This window comes from Nannobrachium achirus, assembly GCF_963921795.1.
Source record: "Nannobrachium achirus genome assembly, chromosome: 10".
Taxonomy (NCBI): domain Eukaryota; kingdom Metazoa; phylum Chordata; class Actinopteri; order Myctophiformes; family Myctophidae; genus Nannobrachium; species Nannobrachium achirus.
Window position 1 is genome coordinate 18368087 of NC_137819.1, and position 26513 is coordinate 18394599.

Consider the following 26513-nt stretch of genomic DNA (forward strand, 5'->3'; position numbering starts at 1 on the left):
TAAAACTTTACTTTTTGGAACATTCAGTGCCTTTGCAATAGTTTTGTATCTTTTCCTTTTTTTACAAAGCAAACTTTTCTGACCATTCCTTAGACTATGTTTCTAACCGCTCTGACCAGTCAACAAGTCAACAAACTTCTAGTCAGGCCCGGTTGCACATCCGATGCAACTATTTAAGCCATTGATTAGTCGATTGCAGTTGATTACAGATGTTTTCAGGTGTGCTTAAGAGTTGAATAATTGAAAGTGAAAGTGGCATTGAAAGTGGAATTTGGCATTGAATCTGGAAAAAACACTACAAATATAATTTTTGTTGAGCTATTTACATTGTTCTTGTCTGATTCATGTATTTCATTCATTTGACAGTTTGTGAAATTAGCCAATAAACCAGATTTATAGGGGGGAGTTGAATAATTCTGAGCACAACGGTATATATCCACCTGTTTCCGCGGGAGTTTACTGGAGATTATTCGGACCACACTTCCGGTTTAACAGCAGACATACAAGCTCACGTCACGTCGCAGATGCAGCCCGTTGCTGCGGCGCCGGAATCTGACTTAACTGACGCACCCCTCTCTCTCACCCCCCTCTCCCACGCAGGCATCCTGAACGCAAACAGGCGCCCGTCACCTACGAGAAGGAGGACACGGAGGAGGACGAGGGCGTGTCGTGCGAGCGCGACGAGTGGTGGTGGGACTGCCTGGAGGCGCTGCGCGAGAACACGCTGGTGACGCTGGCCAACATCTCTGGCCAGCTGGACCTGGGCCTCTACCCCGAGAGCATCTGCCTGCCGCTGCTGGACGGCCTGCTCCACTGGGCCGTGTGCCCCTCGGCCGAGGCCCTGGACCCCTTCCCCAGCCTGGCGGGCCCCGCCGGCTCGCTCTCGCCGCAGCGCCTCGTCCTGGAGACGCTCAGCAAGCTCAGCATCCAGGACAACAACGTGGACCTGATCCTGGCCACGCCGCCGCACAGCCGCCTGGAGAGGCTCTACGGCTCGCTGGTGCGCGCGGTGGGCGAGCGGCGGCAGGCGGTGTGCCGCGAGATGGCGGTGGTGCTGCTCGCCAACCTGGCGGCGGGTGGCGACGGCGTGGCGGCGCGCGCCATCGCCGTGCAGAAGGCCAGCGTGGGCAACCTGCTGGGCTTCCTGGAGGACAGCCTGGCGGCGGCGCAGTTCCAGCAGAGCCAGCAGCAGGGGGCGCTGGGGGGCGGACAGGGGCCGGTGGTGGGGCCGGAGCCCACCAGCGTGGACATGATGCGGCGGGCGGCGCGCGCCCTGCACGCCCTGGCCAAGGTGGAGGAGAACCGCTCGGAGTTCACGCTGTACGAGTCGCGGCTGCTGGACATCTCGGTGTCGCCCCTCATGAACTCGCTGGTGTCGCGCGTGATCTGTGACGTACTCTTCCTCGTCGGCCGCTCGTGACGGCCGCTGGGGGTTTCTTTCCGTTGACCCCGACACCCCAAAACACCCCTCTTTCTTCTCTCCCACTTCCCCCCCCACTCTTTCTTTCGTTTGTTGAGTGTCTGTTGTTGCGTGTGTGTGTGAGTGAAGAAGACTTGAGCGGAAATAAAAACTTTTGTCCTGTTATTTTTTTGTTTGTTTTTTTGTTTTTTGTTTTTTATTTATGCAAAATCACCTCGGATTCCACTGTCTCTTGTTTAAAAGCCCTGCTTCCCCAACCTGAAAGGAAGGAATATCATGAAGTCGCTCGCTGTGGATTTTAAAAATCGTCCGGCTAGTGGTGATTGTGGTGGTGGGGGTGGGAAGAGAAGCGGAACGATAAATCGGGACCCGGGTTTTTAAGGAGAGAGTTCGCGCTGCCCCCTGCGGAGAGAAAAAAAAAAGGACACCTATTTTTTTTCCTTTCTTTTTTTAATGAAAAAGAAAAACCTTCAGAAAAAGAAGAAAACAAAACATAAAAACTGTAACCAAAGTTGCTGTCTCGTTTACAGTGAATTTGGGGGGGGGGGGGTAATGTTGGTGTGTGCGCCCCGGTGTTGTCGCCCCACCCCACCCACACTCCCCCTGGTGGTTGAACAGGGGGAGTGGTTTTTATGGGGGCGAAAAAGGAAAAAGAAAAAACAATGTCTTGGTTCATGTTTTTTGGAGGCTAAATTAACTAGAAACTCACGGAAACTCTGGTGTGGTATAATTGCTGTAAAACTTGGAATCTTATATTACTCGGCCCCTTTGACAAGGAACCAGGCTATTTGGCTGTGAACAGACGATGATGGGGAGGCCTGTGCAGTAGATTGTAGGAAAACTTTTTCTTGTACTGTACACCTTTAAAAAGTAAAAAAACGAGAGAAAAAACGAAAAAGGAAAAAAAAAAAAACTGTATACATACTGTAATAAATACTGTTTCACACTGAGGCTGGCTTGGCAGCAGGGGAAAAAATAAAATAAAAACTGTAGTTTTTAAAAACTTTTCATTTTAGTTAAAATGTTACGAAGAGAGAAATAACGGAAGAAAGAAAAAAAACGAGAAAAAAAAACTAAACAAAAACGGCTTTCCCCCCAAAGTTTAAAAACGGAGAAACCTTACAACACCCCGACCTCTTCTTAAACTTCCTTGATTGTATGACTTTGTCCCTTAAATGAAAGAAAGTCACCTCGTTTTTAGGACAAAACCTCGTTTTTAGGATCTCGTCCTAGACTCTTTAGAATGCAGAAACCCAGGCTGCAGTGTATATATTACCATGTACATTACACCTCTTTCTCTCTCTCTCTCTTTCTCTCTCCCTTCCTCCCCCCTTTTTTTCCACCTTCCTTCTGTTGCGTTTTTTTCTAAAAACCTCCCGACGAATTTTGAAATGGTCACGTTCAAGTGAAAGTTTCGCCCGCATCGAGGTCGTCGCCCGCCGAGCAGTGCAAAAGAAGAAAAAGTCACTCTGCGTAACTTCCGAGAGGGAACAAATAATAAACGCATTTGTGTGTGTTGTTCCCTCTCGGGAGTTGACGCTTCATTAAGTTCCCTTCTCTGGAGTTTACGCTCACTGAAGCTTTTCCCGCGTTTGTGATTTACACCCGTGGTTCTCAAAGAGGATTTCGAGAAGAGTCTAGATTTCTTTATGTGGGTCTAAATTGACCCTTACAAGTCTGTAACTCTGACAGTGTACAAATGGAACCAAATGGACCCGTCAGGGTCCATTTGGTTCCATTTGTACACGGTCAGAGTTAAGGGGAGACCTTCAAAATGTCAAAGTTTGAGAACCACTGATTTACACGACCCCTCCCTCCTCATCCCTCTTTCCCTCTGACCTCCTCACCCTGCTCGTCTTCGTCTGGCCACCGGGGTGCGCTGCTGCTCTCCCGTGCAACCCCCCCACCCCACCCCACCCCACCACTCCCCCAACCAAACCCACAACACACACACACAAGATCAAGTTTTCTGTATCGATCTCCAGTTACAGGTTGTAAGAGAAATATAACGACGACACGACGAAAGCATAAACAAACACAACGAAAAAGAATCACATCTATATCTGCGGCTCCATTTGAACTCTTCTTTGTCACAAACAAGCTATAGACCTTGATGAAGAAACCATTTGATTTTGTTTTATTTTAATTTGTTCTTTTTTTGTTCGTTTTTTTTTTTTTTTTTTCTTCAGTGTTGCGGATTCTGCATATTTGTATTTCAGACCATGTAGCTAAAAACCCCCTTGATGTAAATTCCTCTTTTTCCTTTTTTTGGCTTAATGAATATCATTTATTCAGTATGAAAATCTTTATACTATATGTTCCACGTGTTAAGAATAAATGTACATGAAATCTTCGTAAGATGTTGGCTGTTCATTTATTAATTATTCTCCTCCTATCTGATGTCTGTATAGCCTTTAGTCATTTTATTATCTATTAGGGGGGTTACGTTTTAACAGTGACACGATACACATCAATGATTTTAAAATCAATACAGTAGCTATTAAGCAAAGATATTCTGTCTGTGTGAAATGTACAGACATGGACATGCCTGATGTCCTCACCAACATGACAAAGTACTTAGACTATTATGAGTACTACTATAGTGCAAGCGAAGGACCGAAGTCCTGTCGAGGGATGGGACAATATGACAATTTCATGTCACGATTATTGTGACCAAAATCTCAAAATTGGCATTCATGATATTATTGTGATAAGCAAAATATCCTTAAACAACCACCGCTGATTGACACGCCACAAAACAACACGTTGTCAGTGCAACAATCGCGTCAACGCCGGACAAGGGGATATATAAAGCTGTATATTTGTTTTTATATATTTTTCTTCCAGATGAGAAACCAGTTGGAAATGAAAACAAAGCAAATCCCTGACTTGTACATTCAACTAAAGTATATCCATGTGGTGTTTTTGCTGAGTGTGCTGATATTTACACATTATGCACACACACATTGACACACCACCTTTACATTATGGAATGCACCGCTGTGCTTTCCATTATCCTACAGTCACTGCATCTGAGCCCCAAGACACCGCATCCCTCTCTGCTTCCTGATGGATCATGCATGCTGATATTATTGACATCCATATTGCTTGTCGGGCAGAAAACCTCCATATTCTAACTGTTTGTGTTTTTCTTTTGTAACTTAACGCCCACGCTTGATAACACTAGAGCAGTGTTTGTCAAACTTTCACATTTCAAGGTCTCCCCTTAACTCTGGACAGTGTTCAAATGGAACAAGGCCATGATGCTTTCATTCTCATTCCCCACTAGTGGTCATTCCGTGCAAAAACAGGAGCCCTGGACCTTCTGAAATAATTGTGATTGAAGAAAAACACCAGGAAAAGAGAGAGTCCCGATTCTCAACATGGGGTCCGGGGGCCACCGTGAGTCCAAATGTGCGCTCCTCTGACCACTGATCTCTGAGGCCGGTTTGGCTTAAGTCCAGTGCCTGTAACATTTTGGAGGTCAGTCATAGCCAATCGTGATGGAATATGAAAAGAAATGGGGCCGATACATATTGATCACATGACCCGAGAATGTGTAGCGACTTGGGTGAGTTTTGGACTGAGTCTCAGCGGTTCTCAAAGTGGGGTCCAGGGACTCTCAGGCCTCTTTCCCACCAAGAGAACTTTGGTTCTAGAACTGGTTGTGTTCTAGATTCTTGGAACCTTGGTGCTTTAGCCTTTCATGTAACCGGTGGCCATTTTTTGGATATTGTTATTTTATGCATGAGCCCAAACAGAATCGTTTTCTTTTGCAGATTCATCTGATTTCATCACAATCAAGGTGTTTTATTATTCATTTATGAACCATTTTCAACGTGGCATCCCAATTTGGGGAATGTCATTACAGGCAAACATTTTCTCTTTTCGCCCCCAAACAAATAGCGAAAATAGTTGGTCTACAAGGCTGAGATCATTGAGATCGCCTTGTAGATCCACTGTTTCGTTATTTTAGAAATGGGGCTTACGGGGTAACGTATTTTTTGCAGCTATCCCCGATTCCCTTCTGAAATGATACGTCTCTGACTGTGGCAATGACACTGACTAAGCATGACAGCACCAGGCAGACAGAATGCATGGATGAGTGCAATTAGTCCCAAGCCATTCACACCCAGACAGCACCGTCGAGGCTCAATACCAGCCTGCCAGGCTACACGGTCTTCACAGGCTCTGACAAATGAGTTGCACACGACTCAGGGCAGAGGTTAATCTTCTAAAGGACAAAGTTGACGAGTTGGGTTTTGCTTCGAGAGGCTTTCAAAGGAACTGATGTCATGGTTGGTGCAGTGGCGGACGCGGGACAGTAAACCAGAGATGGGCGAGAATACATCAAAACGTATGTTGCTACGAATTACAAATACTGGGTCAAAGGATTTATCGCAATACAAATACAGAAATAGGCTTCTGGTCTGAGAAATGTGTTTGAGATACAGATAGGTATTTTGTATTTTGAAAATAGATATTTTTTTAAACTAATGCAATGATCAGTAGTTACCATAATATCAGAATTTCTACAAATAAATTCATCGTGCAAACAGAGTGTGAGAGTGCAGGCCAAGTCGGAAGCTAGACAAGAACTATGACATGAGACTGAATGCACACACAGAACTGCCTCTACGGCTGTACTTCACTGACACCAGGATACTGACTAGGAAAGAAATAGTAATCTAAGAAAAGGAAAAATGTAGTTAGACCTAGCGCCTATTCAGTAAACTAAAAACGTAAGAGAAAAAAAAACGACATGTAAATCACAGGTATGGTCATTGAGGCTGGGCAAGTGCTACGGTAAGTGCTATGGGCTAAGGTGAAGTCTGATCAATCAATCAATCCATCTCAATGCCTGTGCTTGTCTCCCACACAGGGTCAGTTTGCTTGCCACCAGTTCCGGGTACCTGACACGGTGCCCTGCCAGCCTCATCCTTCTCTCTCTCTCTGACCTTAATTGGCCATGACCCAGCAGACGCCCCTGTAGAGAAGCATGTTTCTCATATGTTCCAAGTGCTATTCATAGCTTCTTTGTGTGGGCGGTGCCTTCCAGGGCCTTTCCTGCCGTGCTGTGAGCCTGTCTCGGCCACAGATATAAAAAGTTATTACCCGGCTTGTTTCAATGCTTGATTCTGATTGGTCGAGCGCTGAAATCAGAGGTCTGTTATTTCTGGATAGCAGACCGCTTGGCTCAATAACAGACCGATGGCTAATCAAAGACTCAGAGCACCTGCTGCAGTCAAGCTGCACTGCGTGAATCTTGTGCTGTATCCAACATGTCAGCCATGAAAACAAACACACAGCGACATTTACAACTAAACGTTGCTCTGAAGAATGTTTTTAAAAATATTTTAAGCGAGAAATAGACGACGTAGTGTCAGAAAATGGACCTTATCTAATCAGCACTTCCTTGTTTTCCAAGGCGACCGTGTCGCGCTGGGAGGACGCCCAGCGCAACACTTGTGGAACACTTCCAGCCGTCTGTAAACAAGGAAATACTTTGTTTTGTTTTTAGTTTTGAGTCAAATTATTAATTTGATTTAGTAGCCGGGTAATAAGCGGGATAAATACTGGCTCCTTGGGGGTTGTTCATATATAACATCCCTTCGAACTGATAACTCCCCTCGGCTGGCGCCTCGGGGAGTTATCAGTCCGTCGGGATGTTATATATGAACAACCCCCGCGGAGCCAGTATTTATCCCTTACCTAGATACCTCTTTCGCCGCTGCAGTTCATTGGAGAGACCAGACAAATTTGATAGGCAGAAGTACGGAAGTGCCAAAAGCACGCTGCCTTTCAAAGTGACTACTGGCCAATCGCAGCGTATGTTTTCCAGTACTTCAATTGAACTGAACGTCCCCTTCTGTGACACACGCGGAAGCGTCCACGCCTGCAGCCATTCAGTCTTGGAAAAGTTGCCTATCAACCAAGACGGACGCCCCAGAGTCGAAGGACCTTTTTATGTCTATGGTCTCGGCCCATTACAAGCAGCACTGACTCCGCTGTACAGTAGCTACCAACTGTCGCCTCTTGAGGTCTTCTCCCATGTCATGATTTCCACACTCTCCTCATCCCATGCCAGGACCTTCAGGTCCTGTTCCATCGAAGCCGCCCAGGCACCAAGATATTACCCTTTGTTTTCTTAGCATTGAGCTCAAGGCTGAACTCCCTGCACCCAAGCAAGCAGACAGAAAGTGTGATGGATGGATGGGAAAGGCCAAAGGGAAGTGGATTCTAATTTATACATGAATTAGAGAGCAAACCCATGGATGTCTCTCTCTCTCTCTCTCTCTCTCTCTCTCTCTCTCTCTCTCTCTCTCTCTCTCTCTCTCTCTCTCTCTCTCTCTCTCTCTCTGCACTTAAAAGAAATGCCTTTTCAAGCCTCTCGCTCTCAGGAAGCCAATTGGCGTTAATGCTTGGCACGTCTCCTCGCGCTCTCCCTTCACTGCTGCCGATTCAATTACGTCCCCATGCAAATTGTCCCCGGCTTTCATTCGCATGCGGCAGCCCTGGTAACTCATAAGGCATCTCATTGGTAATCTCAGCCAATTAGGTGGCTAACGGGTCTGTTTGTCATGGCTTGGTTCTTCTGGAGCTGTGGTGTAAAGTACATTTACTCATTATATTGAATTACGTTTTGAGGTGTTTTACTTTTTTAATTTTTTGTACTTTTTTTTATTTATTTCTACTACATCTCAGATGCAAATGTTTTAAGTACTTTTGACTCCATTACAATTATTTGACAGTTAACCATTTACTTTAGATTTGGATCATTAATTCAAAATATACATTAACAAAATAAACGGTGAGTAACTTTCCTCTTCTACCCCGGACTTTCTTTTTTCTTTTGAGCTAATAGAGCCGGCCTGCTGGCTCAGGGAATAAATTGAATCTCGAAATTTGTGTCAGATCCTATTTCTAGGTGAGACTTGACCTTTGACACGATCTAAATGTCTCAATAGAAGAGCAGGGAGACATAGTGTTCGTATAGTGTGTATGGAGGAAAAAGCCTGATGGACCCCCGAGAATGAAAGTCTCCAACTGAGCAGCATATTGACACAAAGACGCCGGAGAGGCAAATGCGCTCATAATAATACAAAAAAACATAATCAGATGAGACCAGAAATCTGATCCTTTTTTTTTCTCCAAATAAACCAAACACGGCCCAGGCCTGCGTGGCCGTTAGCTCTGTTGTTTGACTCTAAATCCTCCAAACAACATCGAGAGTATTTTCCAATTGCCTGTCTCTGACATCAGCATCACAATTACGCTGTGGATCCAGATATTACATTATTTGGAAGCGGGGTAACAGTGAAGACACAATGATTATACATCCAACAAAGATGTCCCTCTCCACAGGAAGCCGCTTGCTCTATTATCCCCGCTTGCCTCGCCAAGGCTCTCCGCGTTTCCCCGCGAGAGTTTATTGTTTATCTAACCGAAAGCCCATGAATAAAACATCAAGCGTGGTTATTTATGTTTTCTTTGCCTCCGTGCTTGTTTGTATTATTTCAATCGTTCACAAATGTAGTGGCTGTAATGTGATTGTCATTGTAATGTACGGGACAATGAGGCTGCCAGCCAGTAGTGAGACTGTGAGAACACAAACACAAGCTGTTGTTGTTCCCGCTCAATAAGATAGGCTATCTGCGATTCATTCATCATCAATCTGGTGGATTCTATGGGTAGTTGGGGGGTGGAAGGGGATCCCACACTGCATCATGCAAGCTCAAATCTGCTACTTCTGATGCTTTTGAGTGATGCCGTAGTACAGGGGTCTTCAACGTTTTCAGGCCAAGGACCTCTTAGTTGAGGGAGAGATGAAGCAGGGACCTTTTCATAGATTCCATATAGTTTAATCATTTGACAGCACAATCGTCAGTGTATTTTGGATTCATGTCAATTTGAGTTTTCAGATATTTAACCACTTGAACGGTCAATACTTAATAAACTTGACCTTTCACTCTGTATTAAGTGTGCTCTTTTTTCCCTTCTACACCAAACCTCTTTGCCGAAAATAGCCCATCTACAAGCTTTTAGATCTGCTATTTTTGGCTAAAGTTCTCAGAATATGGACACTAGGGTTCAATTGGTTAATACAATAAAGGAGAAAAAGGTTTCTATCAAACAAAGATTTGGACTTTGTGCAACACTGGTCCTTAACTCAGTGAATGCCACCCTTTATTCAAAATCTACAAAACTGGTGCCAGCCATTTTGCTTAATTTTGCCTTTTTATGGGGGCCAAAATCATATTTTGTACTTAAATTACATATATAAATCTATGCTTCTATCGAAAGCCACACTACCCCTCTTACAAAGGAAAACATGTATATTTATATATATATATCCTATCATTAGATTTGGGCTTCAATAGAACATGTGTAAGATGTCTTGATCATCATCATATGTGTGTGCTGTGATGGGCCCTGTGTGCAATCTGGAGTGCAATACCATTTGAAAACCACCAGAGGGTGGTCTCCTACTATCTGATCAACTAACAGAAGAAGGAAGAAGACGTCCATCTTTTTTTTGGTTTGGGCCTGTTGTTTACATTTTGGCCAGGCCTTTTAGCTAGCATGCTAACACACTTCGGAACCCTGGCGATCGCGATCAAGGATAGGTAGAGAAGAATGGATGGCACCGCTGGAATCCTGAGAATTTTCTGCGTTTTTTGAGTACTTATAGTTCGTCAGGGATGCACGGGAAAGTGTATAAACGAACGTTTTAGATAACATTTAAACGGCCGGAACCAATCTTCGGCTATACCGATTTTCCGCCGGACTGTGTTACACTGGTGCTACAGTCAAATCAGCCGTATCGCTCAGGTCACGGAGGCATATGGCCAACTTCTAGAGCGATTTTTTTGAAATTACAATTATGAAAAAATGATAAAACTTTTGATTAATTAAAAAGACGTAAAAGACGTTTATGGCACCGAGGTCCAAAGACGTATAAGACGTTTATGGCGTTCAGTGAGTTAATACAGATTTAAAGGCCGGATCTTAAGAAATATTTTCACTTAATTTGAATTTAAATCTTGAACTTTGTACATGCTCTTTATATTAGCAAGAAATACAAAAGTAATAATAACAATAAAAACAACGTTCTCAAACCTTAGTTTCCGTGCAAAGGAAGGACCCTAAAATTGAAATATAATTGGCAGGGGACCCCCATCTGAAAATGTTTTGTGCCAGGGACCCCCAGAAGAGAATTCGTGTTAAAAACATCCCAAATTGTTCAACATTTAAAAAAAATACCAGATGGCTGGAGACATTTCGCAATGATTTGTGGTTTATCTGGAAGTTCTGTTCATCACCATGGGTGTTTACTTTACAGTACACTTAAATACGTATCGTATGTGGCAAGGACCTCAGTTCCACTTTCGTTTCCTTTTCTGGTGAAGTCTTGTGAAAGAAATGATGTACTTTCTCTTCCACTCCACTAACATCTCAGATCCAAATATTGTACTTTTACTCCACTACAATTATTTGAAAACTTGAGTTACTAGTTACTTAGCAGATATCAATGATTATCTATCTATCTATAAATGCGAGAAGTCTCTGCGTGTCTGTCTGTCTGTCTGTGTGTCTGTAATCCGCGTATCTCGAGAACCGTTCGTCCCACCGGCTTCAGATTCGGCACGCGCGCTCCCCGCCGCGGCACGGAGTGCAGTGCCGGGTCTCGACCCGACCCGACGCGCGGTTTTCCCGAACCGGCGCGAAACGTTCGGAATCTCCTTATGCTGGGTTGATTGTTGACATCAGGCTGTTCCGGAGGAAATCGGCGAAAGCTCTGACTCATTGTGACATCACTTCATAAAAGGCTCTGACATCACGTACGCCACATGAGTCAACAAAAAATCTCTGTGAGTGTGTATGTATGTATGTAATCCGCGTATCTTGAGAACCGTTCGTCCCACGGGCACGCGCGTTCTCCATATATGGGCATAAAATGAATGCCCCCATATATGGGCATAAAATGGATTGCAGACAGACAGATACAGATATCTCCATATATGGACATAAATGGACAGAGGCAAACAGATGGTCAAAGATCTCCATATATGGGCATAAAATTAAATTATAAAAAGGTTTGCATTAAAGGGGGAACCGGCACTGTGTCTGCAACACAGTTGGAGGCACAGACAGATACTCCATATATGGGCATAAAATGGACGCAGATAGACAGATATCTCCATATATGGGCATAAAATGGACCCAGAACTATAACTGCAGTGATCTCCATATATGGACATAAAATGGACGCAGACAGACAGACAGACAGATACAGATATCTCCATATATGGGCATAAATGGACACAGGCAGACAGATGGTCAAAACGGGTCCTATGAAAACAGGTATAATGGGGTTTGAATTAAAAGGCGGGGCATTCATTCCCTATTTACATTGTTCCGAGTTGGCCAGGTCGCCGACTAGACGCTTCTAGTATTATAAAACATACATTAATCCACTTCAGACCGATGTTATACCTTGGCTATCACAACGCGTCGCATCACAGCGTGTTGTGAGCTTGTAGATCTGCTATTTTCAAACATTTTGTACTTTTACTTTTAAGTGTATTTTGATGCCAACTCTTTCGTACTTTTACTCAAGCACATTTTTAATCCCAGACTTTTACTTGTAACGGAGTGTTTCTATATTGCAGTATTGATACTTTTACTCAAGTAAACAATGTGAGTACTTTTTTCCACCACTGGGCCTTTCCATGTATCTTGGCAGGCAGGCAGGTCGGCAATCTTGATGTGATATTGGCCTAATCAGTCTTCCTTGGAATCAGCATGAACCCCAGTGTCTCCTCTCTGACACTGATTGCTATAGTCTCAGGACATGGTCCATCGCCCCAAGAAAAATCATCCTATTGGACACCTGTGAGCATCTAAAACTGTTTAGTCTCACCAACCTGGATCAGATCCTTGGCTCGAGTCCAACTGTAGCTTGTCACTAATATATCTGCACCATCATGGCTGACATGAATCACATGAAAGCTCAAAGATGTTATTCGTGCGTGCATTGTTCTGTGCATTTTAGTTGTATTTAATTAATTATTAGTGTGGTTGCCCAACAGGGCAACACATTATAGTCCTGGGGAAACTTTATTTATTTGCCATTGCAAATTGACAGACAGATAGAAAGGAACGTGCGTATGACGTTTTGTAGGCCGATTTGGAGTTATCGGCCTACAAAACCAGCGCCATTGCTGAGGGGGACCAGTCCAAAAAAAAAAAAAAGAAGAAAAAAAAACTACAATTAAAAAAAAGTGTCCCCATTATGCAAGTAAACAACATTCGATTGTGGTTTAATAAATAGGCTTAGGCCTAAAGAGATTATATTTTAATCGGCAATGCAACACAGGTCCCGTCTTACTCACAATACAAAGTGGAGCTCACTCGACCATTTCTCTCTCTCTCTTTCTAGCCTACAACTATTACAAACAAACGGAAAATGACTTACCTCTGTAGATAGAAAATAGCCTAAAAGCATTCCTTTCTCCCTGTCATGTCAGCAACACTCGCAATTTCCCAGAATTGCATCTTTCTAGTTTTGTGTTATTATTACAATGAGTAATTATAAACATAGCCTATGTTTATAACTAGAGAAATTGCAATTTGGGAAATTGCGAGTGTGGTTGCATAAAAAAGTTACCTTACTATATATGGTGTTTCCCATTCAAAGTCAATGGGAAAAGTTACGTCATAAAAGTTACTCACTATATATGGAGTTTCCCATTCAAAGTCAATGGGAAAAGTTACGTCATAAAAGTTACTCACTATATATGGAGTTTCCCATTCAAGTCAATGAGACTAAGAGTTTTGAAAAATGCAAAATTCCCCAGAGTAATAATGTGGTTGCCCTGGCAACCACACTAATTACTCATTGTAATAATAACACATAGCCTATAAACACATTCTCAGAATGAGTTCTCCTTTAGCCCTCCCCTGCGCACGACTGACATGACGTCAGACATTTCATCAAACCTTCATAAGAGCTCTTCAGTGTTCACTGTCCACAGTCTGAAGAAGACACTTATGACATAACTGCAATACATTGATACAGGATTACAGGTATCTATTCTTCTTTCCTTTTTACCGTTCCTACATCTGGCTTTGTCTGTATCTGTCACGCATCTGTCTTGACTGTTATTGGTCAATTGGTGTCTGTTTGTACACATAGGGCTGCATTTTGATTGTCTAAAGTACCAGATCTTATGCCTTAAAGGCCTGTCCATACTGTCTCCGACCACCGAACTTTTCGTTGGAGAGTTCCGACTTTCCAACGTGCAGCTTTCCAAACTCTAATTCGGCGTAATGCTTTTCAGAAGACGCGAGTGATGTAATGTTGTAGTTAAATCGGACCCTACGGATGAAAGGTTCAGTGGTCAGAAACAGTATGGACAGGCCTTTAAGTTAAGGCGGGGGTCAGCAACCCGCGGCTCTAGAGCCGCATGCGGCTCTTTAGCGCCGCCCTAGTGGCTCCCTGGAGCTTTTTCAAAAATGTATGAAAATGGACAAAGTATTTTTTGTTTTAACAATTTTTTTATCGTCACTTTCGGGCAGAAACCTTGTATCTCCAAGTTTCAACTTTGTATGTTTTTTTTTCGCAAAGTAAAGCCCTGCTTCATCATACAAGACTGACGCACAAAAGTAGTGAAAACAGCAGATCTACAAGCACACAACGCCTCGCTGTGCGAGGCGTTGTGTGCTTGTAGATCGGCTGTTTTCACTAGTTTAGTTCATTTTTTAAAATGATAAATACAAAACGAAGTTTTGGACATACAAGGTTTCCACCCGACAACGACGATAAGGCTTTTATAATTTTTTGCGGCTCCAGACAGATTTGTTTTGGGTTTTTTTGGTCCAAAATGGCTCTTTCAACATTTTGGGTTGCCGACCCCTGCCTTAACCTAAAGGCCTGTCCATACTGTCTCCGACCACCGAACTTTTCGTTGGAGAGTTCCGACTTTCCAACGTGCAGCTTTCCAAACTCTAATTCGGCGTAATGCTTTTCAGAAGATGCGAGTGATGTAATGTTGTAGTTAAATCGGACCCTTCGGATGAAAGGTTCAGTGGTCAGAAACAGTATGGACAGGCCTTTAAGTTAAGGCATAAGAGCTGGTACTTAAGACAATCAAAATAGAGCCCTAGGGTCACATTGGCCAAGCTTCACGGGACGATTAATGCAATTAACGCATAAGCACCGCTCACTTTACACTAGGTGTGATTTTCTTTATAATCTCTCACTGCCTCTAATTAAGGATTGTAAATGTTGTGTGAAATGTTTCATCATCAGTTTTTTCGGCATCTATGAATGCTTATGGAGTGTTACGAGCTCTACCCAGGAATTAAGACAATTAATGGTGTGATAAAACAAAGCATGTACCTTTGTTTTGTTATTATATTTTTTAGGACGATGGAGAATATGACCACAACTGCTGTCTATCACAATGAAACCATGGATCTGTCTGGTGAAGATGAACAAACTGTCCTCAAGATCGTGTCTCTCACCATTTACAGCCTGGTCTTTGTGCTCGGCGTGTTGGGGAACGGTGTTGTCATCTGGGTGATAGGCTTCAAAATGAAGAAAACCATCAACACTGTTTGGTATCTCAACCTCGCCGTGGCCGACTTCCTCGTTGCAGCGTCCCTGCCCCTGATAATAGCACAAACAGCTATGGACGACCACTGGCCTTTTGGCAAATTCATGTGCAAACTGTGTCCTACAGTTCTCTTTCTGAACAGTTTTGCCAGCGTCTTCATTCTGATGGTCATCAGTGTTGACAGATGTGTATGTGTGGTGTGGCCAGTGTGGGCCCAGAACCACCACAGTGTCAGAAAGGCGTCTTGGGTGAGTCTGGGTGTCTGGCTGCTGGCCTTGGCTCTCAGTTCTCCTCACTTCATCTTTAGGGACACACGTGACAATGACACCACCATCAGTTGCAACTTTGAACTTGACTTGTTTGGGCATAGGGCCATGATAATCACTCACATCCTCATGGGATTCGTGGTCCCTTTCACCGTCATCGTCTCCTGCAATTCTGTCATCATCTACCGGTTGAGGAGGAATCGCTTGCTGGCCAGCCACTCAGGTCGCCCCTTAAAAATCATAGCAGCTGTTATCACAGTTTTTTTCCTGTGCTGGGCGCCCCTTTGCATCATAGAATTATTTGCGTTGGTGGGGGAATATCTCAGTGAAACAGTGAGGAACGTGCTGTTCAACATTGGGTTACCCATAGCCACCTGCCTGGCATTTCTCAACAGCTGCCTGAACCCGCTCTTGTACATGTTCATGGGCCAGGATTTCAACGTGTTTCGCAGGTCTGTCCTGAAAGTGTTGGAGAAAGCCTTCGCTGAAGAGCTGCCTCAGACCAACACTTCTACAAATGCAGGGATCACCAGTCATAGCAAAGATTCCTTTTCTGAGGCACAGGTGTAACTGTAAGCACAACTGTAAATTTATTTTTTTCAGAAAAAAAAAAAATACATTTTGTGTTGGCCATTGGTTTTGTTGGGCAGGCATATGATGCTGATGCACACTCTACATTTTGTAAATTACTGAGTAACGTCTATCTGCAGACACATGGAGTACCTCACACCTCCACACAGGGCCGGATGTCACGTGACCTCCACACTTCAGCGGAAGTATGGAAGTGCCAAAAGCCACTCAAAGTGACTACTGGCCAATCGCAGCGCATGTTTTCCGGGACTTCAATGGTGACTCCACACCTGCAGCCATACAGTCTTGTACAAATTGGCTATCCTCCAAGACACACGCCCCAGAGCCGAAGGAGGCGTCTACCTTTTTTATGTATGTCTAGGCTGCAGGCTGCAGTATGTCTAGTCTTTACTTGTAACTACTGCAAGGTTGTTTGGTTATTATGATTATCTTTCCTGTGATAATTGTTTATTTGAGTCACCTGTGTCCTAGTTGCACCAGCCAATCACTGTATCGATTGTTATTGAGATCACTTGTGTATAGTTAAATTATATCTAGGTTTCCCTGAAATATGTGTTAGATCGTCTGTTTCTGTAGCATGGTTGTGCCAGGTTTTTATGTCTACTTTTAAAACACAACTATTTTTGAAAATGTCAACAAAAATATATTTTTTACAAGGAAAGGAAAAGGAAAGGAAAAATAAATATACTTTCAAATGTATACTTTTGAATCCTTAAATATTTTTAAAAGCAATTATTTGACTAAGCAACTTTCACAATGTGTCATATTTGTCCAAGAGTGACTCAAAAATACTGAGTACTTTGTCTGCTACTGGGCATGTTCTGTAACCACCACTGCTGCAAAGCAAACTTATCCCTATCTAGACACAGAGCTGTATATAAAGTAGCCTACTAAATCTGGCCTAGGCCTACTAAAGTTTTAATATAATTGTAGTGTAGTAAAGTACAATAGTTGAATCTGAGATGTTGTGGACTAGAAGTAAAAATGTATAAATACTCCAGTTAAGTAAGAATACATCCTCGAAAGTGCACTTCGGTGCAGTAGGCTACTTGACTGAGTAAATGTAGCCTACTTAGCTACTTTATGCCACTGAAAACCTGAGTAGCCTACTAGTGTTCAGTTCACTGAGCGACCACTTGAGGTCAGTGTTGCTCTAAAGGCTGCGCTCACACAGCACACTTTGCCTCGTGAATGTCCTGAAGTCAAGGTCAGCACATAACTGGGTCCTCATGGTGACCTCAGTGAGGGAGAAGCCTCAAAGGTCATGTAGGAGCCACAAGACGACCCTGAAGGTAAGCAACGATGGGTAGGCATCAAAGTGCTTCACGCACATTTAAATGTCAAAGTTTAACTGAGATCACACAATTCACCTAAACACAGGAAAATACATCTATCTAAACCTACTCTGTTAAAAGATTTCGGGGGGCCCACTTTGAGAGCCAAAGTTCTAAACAAGCCCCGGGAAGTGATTTTTTTTCACCACACCAAGCAGGCACACAATTGAGAGACACGATGACTGACAGGTGCCACCCATGACCTTTGACACAGTTATTGATTTTTGCCATGTAGGCTACATCCAATCAGGGTACTCTCCTGATGGGATAGAATTGTCAATCTACCTGAAAACACATTTTCCAGTTTATTAAATAGCTGGAGATAAAGAGAGATAGCCTCGCTTAGCCACACAATAACACTGTGTGGATATTAGTCTGGTTCTTCTCAGTGTTGTAATGTTTTTTTCCTCCCAAGGGGCAGTTACAAAAAGATTCAAACTGATTTTCACTTCATTTTAATTTAAATCTTGAATCCTCTGCATCAGGGGTGGGCAACTTTGATGATGGCGAGGGCCACTATATTTCCACCTTCACTCCAGAGGGCCACATATGTATACATATATATGTCACGTTTTTTTTGCGTCTCAGAGAATTAGAGAAACGGAGCGCTTGCCGTGCCGCACAGGGCGGAACAAGCGGTCGCCACAACAACGTCCTCCAGGCGGAGCCACTCGATTGTCCACGACATTGCAAGCGGCGCGAAGGCCAGCGGACCTTGGTCCTGCTCTTCGCCCCCGAGCGCCGCAGGTGCGAGTGGCCGCGAGAGTTACGAAGCCGTGGTGAATGCAATCGTTATATTTATGCCCAGGCCGTAAGGCCTGGGCAAGCCCACGATAAACGCCCTGTCCAAGTGACTACAATGGAGCTAATGGCTAAGCTAGGCTAGGCTAGGCTAGGCTAGGCTAGTAAATAAAGAAAGAGAGTCGCAAACGAGTGACGTCAGCGCCTTCACTATTGAATGGCTGCGTCGCCATCTGGTGGTGATTAGTGTGTGGTGAACTACAAAACGAGCGCTCTTACCTAGGTCTCCCTGAGTTACCCAGTTACCCTGTAACATATACATATATATACATATTGCTACGTTGTACTTTGTCATTCAAGTATCTCATGCAAAAGAAGCCAAAATAGCAGATCTATGCGCTGCAATGCGTTTTGAGCTTGTAGATCGGCTATTGTTGCTTCTTTTGAATTGGAATCCTGAATTATTTTTTGTTATTGCCAGACCCAGGGGGTCGGCCTACAAAAGGCTTTGTCGGTCTGTCGGTCTGTCGGTCGGTCGGTCGGTCGGTCCCTCTTTTCCTCAGTGTGCCTGTGTTTGCCTCTGACTGCTCATCTGCCCCTCCCTTCCCTTGCTCGGCTGATTGCCTTGAGTGCCGTCACCTGTACAGGACCAGCTGAGTTGAGTTGGCTGACGAGCTGCTGACACTATAAATTCCTCAGCCCATCCACCCCCCCCCCCCCCCCCCCTTCCTTGCATTCTGATTTTCATTGCGGGTCTGGCAGAACCAGGTGACCTGGTCTAGTTTTTTAATTGGAATCCTGAAATGTAACATTTGGATTTAATTTCAAACGCATTTAGTCATATACTCATGTTAACTTTATGAACCTAAATACAAATACATTGGATATAAAAAAAACTATAGCCTACAACTCTACTATTCATTAAGGTACTAACACAGACTGATGGAATTAAAGCTGGTCATGTTTGGAATTGTAGCTGAAATCAATAATATGTCAGTATTCCGGTATTAACCTGCGGGCCGCATTAAGTGAAGGTGGGGGCCGCATGTGGCCCCCGGGCTGCCAGTTGCCCATGTATGCTGTACATGCTCTTATATTAGCAAGAAATAAAAAAAAAAGTAATAATAGCAATAAAAACAACATTGTCAAACCTTTCTGTTCCAAGGACCCTAAAATTTAAATAAAATTGGCTGTGGACCCCCGTCTGAGAATGTTTTGTGCCAGGGACCCCCAGAATAGAAGATTTGTGTTAAAAAACATCCACTTGTTCAAAATGTTTTAAAATAACAGTTATGGGCATGTAGATCGGCTATTTTCACAATGTCTGAAAAAAAAGAAGAAAAAATAACAACTTTTGTCAATTTTTTACACAGGTTTCTACGGTTTCTTGCCTGGATATGGCAGCCTGGAATGGTTTTTCAAGTGCATCTAAACTTAGCATGTTAGTAAACGTGCCACAATTAACAATAATGCATTGCACCAGTGCAGCTGACCTGCGGAACCTGGGAATATACCATTTTGTCAAGCTGGGGAGAGTACAAGTGTGGAGAATATAATTATAATACCTTATTAAAGTGACCATTTTCTTACATTTTGCATTTGTAGTTATTTTACTGTAATTTAACAACATAATAACCAGCACAGATAGACAAAGAGACATTCATGGATTTATATTTAAAAGTAACTTTTATTCTCCCCAGGGTATGGCAGCTGCATACCCCTGCCATACCCAATTGACGCCCCTGGCAGGTCGGCAATCTTGATGTGATATTGGCCTAATCAGTCTTCCTTGGAATCAGCATGAACCCCAGTGTCAAGGTTCAGTTTTCAAGGTTCAGTTTTATTTTGTCTCCCAGGGGAGAAATTTGTCTTGGAGACAGTCACAGCTGCATACATATAAACACTTAACAGAAAAAACAAAAACAAAAAAGAAACTAAAAAAAAAAGACAACCAGAAAAATACACATACAACCAATAGAGCCTGTCCTCAATTAGTTATGTGTCTATCATTTAGCATTTTGATTGACAGAGGAACAAACGAGTGCTTATATCTATTATAGTAGCATGTTGGGGTCCCAAATCTCCTGCCCGATGGCATTAGATCGTACTCTGGTTTCAGAACATGCAAGGGGTCGGACAAAATGTTCCGAGCTTGTCTTACTACTGCTTGCTCAAAGATGGCTTGAGGGGTGACCGGGGGGGTGGCCATACCCATGATCTTCCCTGCCATATTTGCCAACCTAGCTATTTGAGACTTGTATACAACAGTCAAGTTACCAAACCAGCTAGACATACCATATCTCAGGATGGATTCAATACTAGCCCTATAGAAGGTCAACATAATATTTACACTGACTCCAAAAAGCCTTAGTCTTCGAAGAAAGTGTAGACGCTGATGTATCTTAGAGCATAAGGTTGTAACATGCAAGTGTCTCCTCTCTTCCACTGATTGCTATAGTCTCAGGACATGGTCCATCGCCCCAACAAACATCATCCTATTGGACACCTGTGAGCATCTAAAACTGTTTAGTCTCATCCTGGGTCAGAACCTTGGCTCGAGTCCAACTGTAGCTTGTCACTATTGTCTGCACCATCATGGCTTTGACATATGAATCACATGAAAGCTCAAAGATGTTATTCGTGTGTGCATTGTTTTGTGCATTTTAGTTGTATTTAATTAATTATTAGTGTGGTTGCCCAACAGGGCAACACATTATAGTCCTGGGGAAACTTTATTTATTTGCCATTGCAAATTGACAGACAGACAGAAAGGAACGTGCGTATGACGTTTTGTAGGCCGATTTTGTAGGCCGATTTTGTCGGCCTACAAAACCAGCGCCATTGCTGAGGGGGACCAGTCCAAAAAAAAAAAAAAAAAAGGAAGAAAAAAAAATACAATTAAAAAAAAGTGTCCCCATTATGCAAGTAAACAACATTCGATTGTGGTTTAATAAATAGGCTTAGGCCTAAAGAGATTATATTTTAATCGGCAATGCAACACAGGTCCCGTCTTACTCACAATACAAAGTGGAGCTCACTCGACCATTTCTCTCTCTCTCTTTCTAGCCTACAACTATTACAAACAAACGGAAAATGACTTACCTCTAAAAATAGCCTAAAAGCATTCCTTTCTCCCTGTCATGTCAGCAACACTCGCAATTTCCCAGAATTGCATCTTTCTAGTTTTGTGTTATTATTACAATGAGTAATTATTGTTGCCACTTTTAGAGATGCTTAGCCTAAAAGCATTCCTTTCTCCCTGTCATGTCAGCAACACTCGCAATTTCCCAGAATTGCATCTTTCTAGTTTTGTGTTATTATTACAATGAGTAATTATTGTTGCCACTTTTAGAGATGCTGTCATTGACATTCTCAGAATGAGTTCTCCTTCCAGCCCTCCCCTGCGCACGACTGACATGACGTCAGACATTTCATCAAACCTTCATAAGAGCTCTTCAGTGTTCACTGTCCACAGTCTGAAGAAGACACTTATGACATAACTGCAATACATTGATACAGGATTACAGGTATCTATTCTTCTTTCCTTTTTACCGTTCCTACATCTGGCTTTGTCTGTATCTGTCACGCATCTGTCTTGACTGTTATTGGTCAATTGGTGTCTGTTTGTACACATAGGGCTGCATTTTGATTGTCTAAAGTACCAGATCTTATGCCTTAACCCGGGGGTCAGCAACCCGCGGCTCTAGAGCCGCATGCGGCTCTTTAGCGCCGCCCTAGTGGCTCCCTGGAGCTTTTTCAAAAATGTATGAAAATGGACAAAGTATTTTTTGTTTTAACATTTTTTTTATCGTCACTTTCGGGCAGAAACCTTGTATCTCCAAGTTTCAACTTTGTATGTTTTTTTTCCGCAAAGTAAAGCCCTGCTTCATCATACAAGACTGACGCACAAAAGTAGTGAAAACAGCAGATCTACAAGCACACAACGCCTCGCACCGAGGCGTTGTGTGCTTGTAGATCGGCTGTTTTCACTAGTTTAGTTCATTTTTTAAAATGATAAATACAAAACGAAGTTTTGGACATACAAGGTTTCCACCCGACAACGACGATAAGGCTTTTATAATTTTTTGCGGCTCCAGACAGATTTGTTTTGGGTTCTTTTGGTCCAAAATGGCTCTTTCAACATTTTGGGTTGCCGACCCCTGCCTTAACCTAAAGGCCTGTCCATACTGTCTCCGACCACCGAACTTTTCGTTGGAGAGTTCCGACTTTCCAACGTGCAGCTTTCCAAACTCTAATTCGGCGTAATGCTTTTCAGAAGATGCGAGTGATGTAATGTTGTAGTTAAATCGGACCCTACGGATGAAAGGTTCAGTGGTCAGAAACAGTATGGACAGGCCTTTAAGTTAAGGCATAAGAGCTGGTACTTAAGACAATCAAAATAGAGCCCTAGGGTCACATTGGCCAAGCTTCACGGGACGATTAATGCAATTAACGCATAAGCACCGCTCACTTTACACTAGGTGTGATTTTCTTTATAATCTCTCACTGCCTCTAATTAAGGATTGTAAATGTTGTGTGAAATGTTTCATCATCAGTTTTTTCGGCATCTATGAATGCTTATGGAGTGTTACTAGCTCTACCCAGGAATTAAGACAATTAATGGTGTGATAAAACAAAGCATGTACCTTTGTTTTGTTATTATATTTTTTAGGACGATGGAGAATATGACCACAACTGCTGTCTATCACAATGAAACCATGGATCTGTCTGGTGAAGATGAACAAACTGTCCTCAAGATCGTGTCTCTCACCATTTACAGCCTGGTCTTTGTGCTCGGCGTGTTGGGGAACGGTGTTGTCATCTGGGTGATAGGCTTCAAAATGAAGAAAACCATCAACACTGTTTGGTATCTCAACCTCGCCGTGGCCGACTTCCTCGTTGCAGCGTCCCTGCCCCTGATAATAGCACAAACAGCTATGGACGACCACTGGCCTTTTGGCAAATTCATGTGCAAACTGTGTCCTACCATTCTCTTTCTGAACAGTTTTGCCAGCGTCTTCATTCTGATGGTCATCAGTGTTGACAGATGTGTATGTGTGGTGTGGCCAGTGTGGGCCCAGAACCACCACAGTGTCAGAAAGGCGTCTTGGGTGAGTCTGGGTGTCTGGCTGCTGGCCTTGGCTCTCAGTTCTCCTCACTTCATCTTTAGGGACACACGTGACAATGACACCACCATCAGTTGCAACTTTGAACTTGACTTGTTTGGGCATAGGGCCATGATAATCACTCACATCCTCATGGGATTCGTGGTCCCTTTCACCGTCATCGTCTCCTGCAATTCTGTCATCATCTACCGGTTGAGGAGGAATCGCTTGCTGGCCAGCCACTCAGGTCGCCCCTTAAAAATCATAGCAGCTGTTATCACAGTTTTTTTCCTGTGCTGGGCGCCCCTTTGCATCATAGAATTATTTGCGTTGGTGGGGGAATATCTCAGTGAAACAGTGAGGAACGTGCTGTTCAACATTGGGTTACCCATAGCCACCTGCCTGGCATTTCTCAACAGCTGCCTGAACCCGCTCTTGTACATGTTCATGGGCCAGGATTTCAACGTGTTTCGCAGGTCTGTCCTGAAAGTGTTGGAGAAAGCCTTCGCTGAAGAGCTGCCTCAGACCAACACTTCTACAAATGCAGGGATCACCAGTCATAGCAAAGATTCCTTTTCTGAGGCACAGGTGTAACTGTAAGCACAACTGTAAATTTATTTTTTTCAGAAAAAAAAAAATACATTTTGTGTTGGCCATTGGTTTTGTTGGGCAGGCATATGATGCTGATGCACACTCTACATTTTGTAAATTACTGAGTAACGTCTATCTGCAGACACATGGAGTACCTCACACCTCCACACAGGGCCGGATGTCACGTGACCTCCACACTTCAGCGGAAGTATGGAAGTGCCAAAAGCCACTCAAAGTGACTACTGGCCAATCGCAGCGCATGTTTTCCGGGACTTCAATGGTGACTCCACACCTGCAGCCATACAGTCTTGTACAAATTGGCTATCCTCCAAGACACACGCCCCAGAGCCGAAGGAGGCGTCTACCTTTTTTATGTATGTCTAGGCTGCAGGCTGCAGTATGTCTAGTCTTTACTTGTAACTACTGCAAGGTTGTTTGGTTATTATGATTATCTTTCCTGTGATAATTGTTTATTTGAGTCACCTGTGTGTCCTAGTTGCACCAGCCAATCACTGTATCGATTGTTATTGAGATCACTTGTGTATAGTTAAATTATATCTAGGTTTCCCTGAAATATGTGTTAGATCGTCTGTTTCTGTAGCATGGTTGTGCCAGGTTTTTATGTCTACTTTTAAAACACAACTATTTTTGAAAATGTCAACAAAAATATATTTTTTACAAGGAAAGGAAAAGGAAAGGAAAAATAAATATACTTTCAAATGTATACTTTTGAATCCTTAAATATTTTTAAAAGCAATTATTTGACTAAGCAACTTTCACAATGTGTCATATTTGTCCAAGAGTGACTCAAAAATACTGAGTACTTTGTCTGCTACTGGGCATGTTCTGTAACCACCACTGCTGCAAAGCAAACTTATCCCTATCTAGACACAGAGCTGTATATAAAGTAGCCTACTAAATCTGGCCTAGGCCTACTAAAGTTTTAATATAATTGTAGTGTAGTAAAGTACAATAGTTGAATCTGAGATGTTGTGGACTAGAAGTAAAAATGTATAAATACTCCAGTTAAGTAAGAATACATCCTTGAAAGTGCACTTCGGTACAGTAGGCTACTTGACTGAGTAAATGAGCCTACTTAGCTACTTTATGCCACTGAAAACCTGAGTAGCCTACTAGTGTTCAGTTCACTGAGCGACCACTTGAGGTCAGTGTTGCTCTAAAAGGCTGCGCTCACACAGCACACTTTGCCTCATGAATGTCCTGAAGTCAAGGTCAGCACATAACTGGGTCCTCATGGTGACCTCAGTGAGGCAGAAGCCTCAATGGTCATGTAGGAGCCACAAGACGACCCTGAAGGTAAGCAACGATGGGTAGGCATCAAAGTGCTTCACGCACATTTAAATGTCAAAGTTTAACTGAGATAGGAAAAAAATATTTTTTTTAAAACACTGTTCAACCAAAAGCCCCAGGGCTGGGGTGCCCTAAATTATCTAAATCACACAATTCACCTAAACACAGGAAAATACATCTATCTAAACCTACTCTGTTAAAAGATTTCGGGGGGCCCACTTTGAGAGCCAATGTTCTAAACAAGCCACGGGAAGTGAGTTCTTTTCACCACACCAAGCAGGCACACAATTGAGAGACACGATGACTGACAGGTGCCACCCATGACCTTTGACACAGTTATTGATTTTTGCCATGTAGGCTACATCCAATCAGGGTACTCTCCTGATGGGATAGAACTGTCAAGCTACCTGAAAACAAATTTTTCAGTTTATTAAATAGCTGGAGATAAAGAGAGATAGCCTCGCTTAGCCACACAATAACACTGTGGATATTAGTCTGGTTCTTCTCAGTGTTGTAATGTTTTTTTTCCTACCAAGGGGCAGTTACAAAAAGATTCAAACTGATTTTCACTTCATTTTAATTTAAATCTTGAATCCTCTGCATCAGGGGTGGGCAACTTTGATGATGGCGAGGGCCACTGTATTTCCACCTTCACTCCAGAGGGCCACATATGTATACATATATACATATATATATACATATTGCTACATTGTACTTTGTCATTCTAGTATCTCATGCAAAAGAAGCAAAAATAGCAGATCTACGCGCTGCGATGCGTTTTGAGCTTGTAGATCGGCTATTTTTGCTTCTTTTGAATTGGAATCCTGAATTATTTTTTTGTTATTTTTTAATTGGAATCCTGAAATGTAACATTTGGATTTAATTTCAAATGCATTTAGTTATATACCCATGTTAACATTATGAAAAGTAAATACAAATACATTAAAAAAAACCTATAGCCTACAACTCTACTATTCATTAAGGTACTAATATAGACTGATGGAATTATAGCAGGTCATATTTGGAATTGTAGCTGAAATCAATAATATGTCAGTATTCCGGTATTAAGCTGCGGGCCGCATTAAGTGAAGGTGGGGGCCGCATGTGGCCCCCGGGCTGCCAGTTGCCCATGTATGCTGTACATGCTCTTATATTAGCAAGAAATAAAACAAAAAGTAATAATAGCAATAAAAACAACATTGTCAAAGCTTTCTGTTCCAAGGACCCTAACATTTAAATATAATTGGCTGTGGACCCCCGTCTGAGAATGTTTTGTGCCAGGGACCCTCAGAATAGAAGATTTGTATTAAAAACATCCACTTGTTCAAAATGTTTCAAAAATAACAGTTAGCTGGAGAGATTTTGCAATGATTTGTGCTTTGCCTGAAAGTTCTGTTCATCACCGTGAGCGTGCAGGTTTTACTGAATTATGCAGCACTCAGTGTCGTTTCATTTACAGTAAACCTCAGTTCCTTCCATCTTTTCTTTTCTGGTGAAGTCTTGTCAAACGATGTCTTTGTTTGTGGCTTTTC

General features: G+C 42.9%; 4 protein-coding genes across 7 annotated transcripts in view; all 4 read left to right on the forward strand.

Moving 5' to 3' along the window:
- arid1ab (AT-rich interactive domain 1Ab) overlaps window positions 1-3102 on the forward strand; it is a 131775-nt gene extending 128673 nt beyond the window's left edge. For all 4 annotated transcript variants that reach the window (XM_080735904.1, XM_080735905.1, XM_080735906.1 and 1 more), the window contains exon 26: window positions 601-3102. In XM_080735904.1, the coding sequence (XP_080592030.1) occupies window positions 601-1420 (820 nt within the window). In that variant the 3' untranslated portion in view covers window positions 1421-3102. The remainder of the gene's footprint in view (window positions 1-600) is intronic.
- Window positions 1-26513, forward strand: part of LOC308292879 (GTPase IMAP family member 8-like) — a gene marked incomplete at both ends in the record, with an annotated part of 407153 nt that overhangs the window by 198313 nt on the left and 182327 nt on the right. The gene's annotated exons all lie outside the window — the stretch shown is intronic.
- LOC308292295 (chemerin-like receptor 1) lies at window positions 14898-15878 on the forward strand (the record flags this gene model as incomplete). The annotated part of the gene is made up of 1 exon (XM_080734607.1): window positions 14898-15878. The coding sequence occupies one exon, from the start codon at window positions 14898-14900 to the stop codon at window positions 15876-15878; it is 981 nt and encodes a 326-aa protein (XP_080590733.1).
- Window positions 22693-23673, forward strand: LOC308292296 (chemerin-like receptor 1; the record flags this gene model as incomplete). The annotated part of the gene is made up of 1 exon (XM_080734608.1): window positions 22693-23673. The coding sequence occupies one exon, from the start codon at window positions 22693-22695 to the stop codon at window positions 23671-23673; it is 981 nt and encodes a 326-aa protein (XP_080590734.1).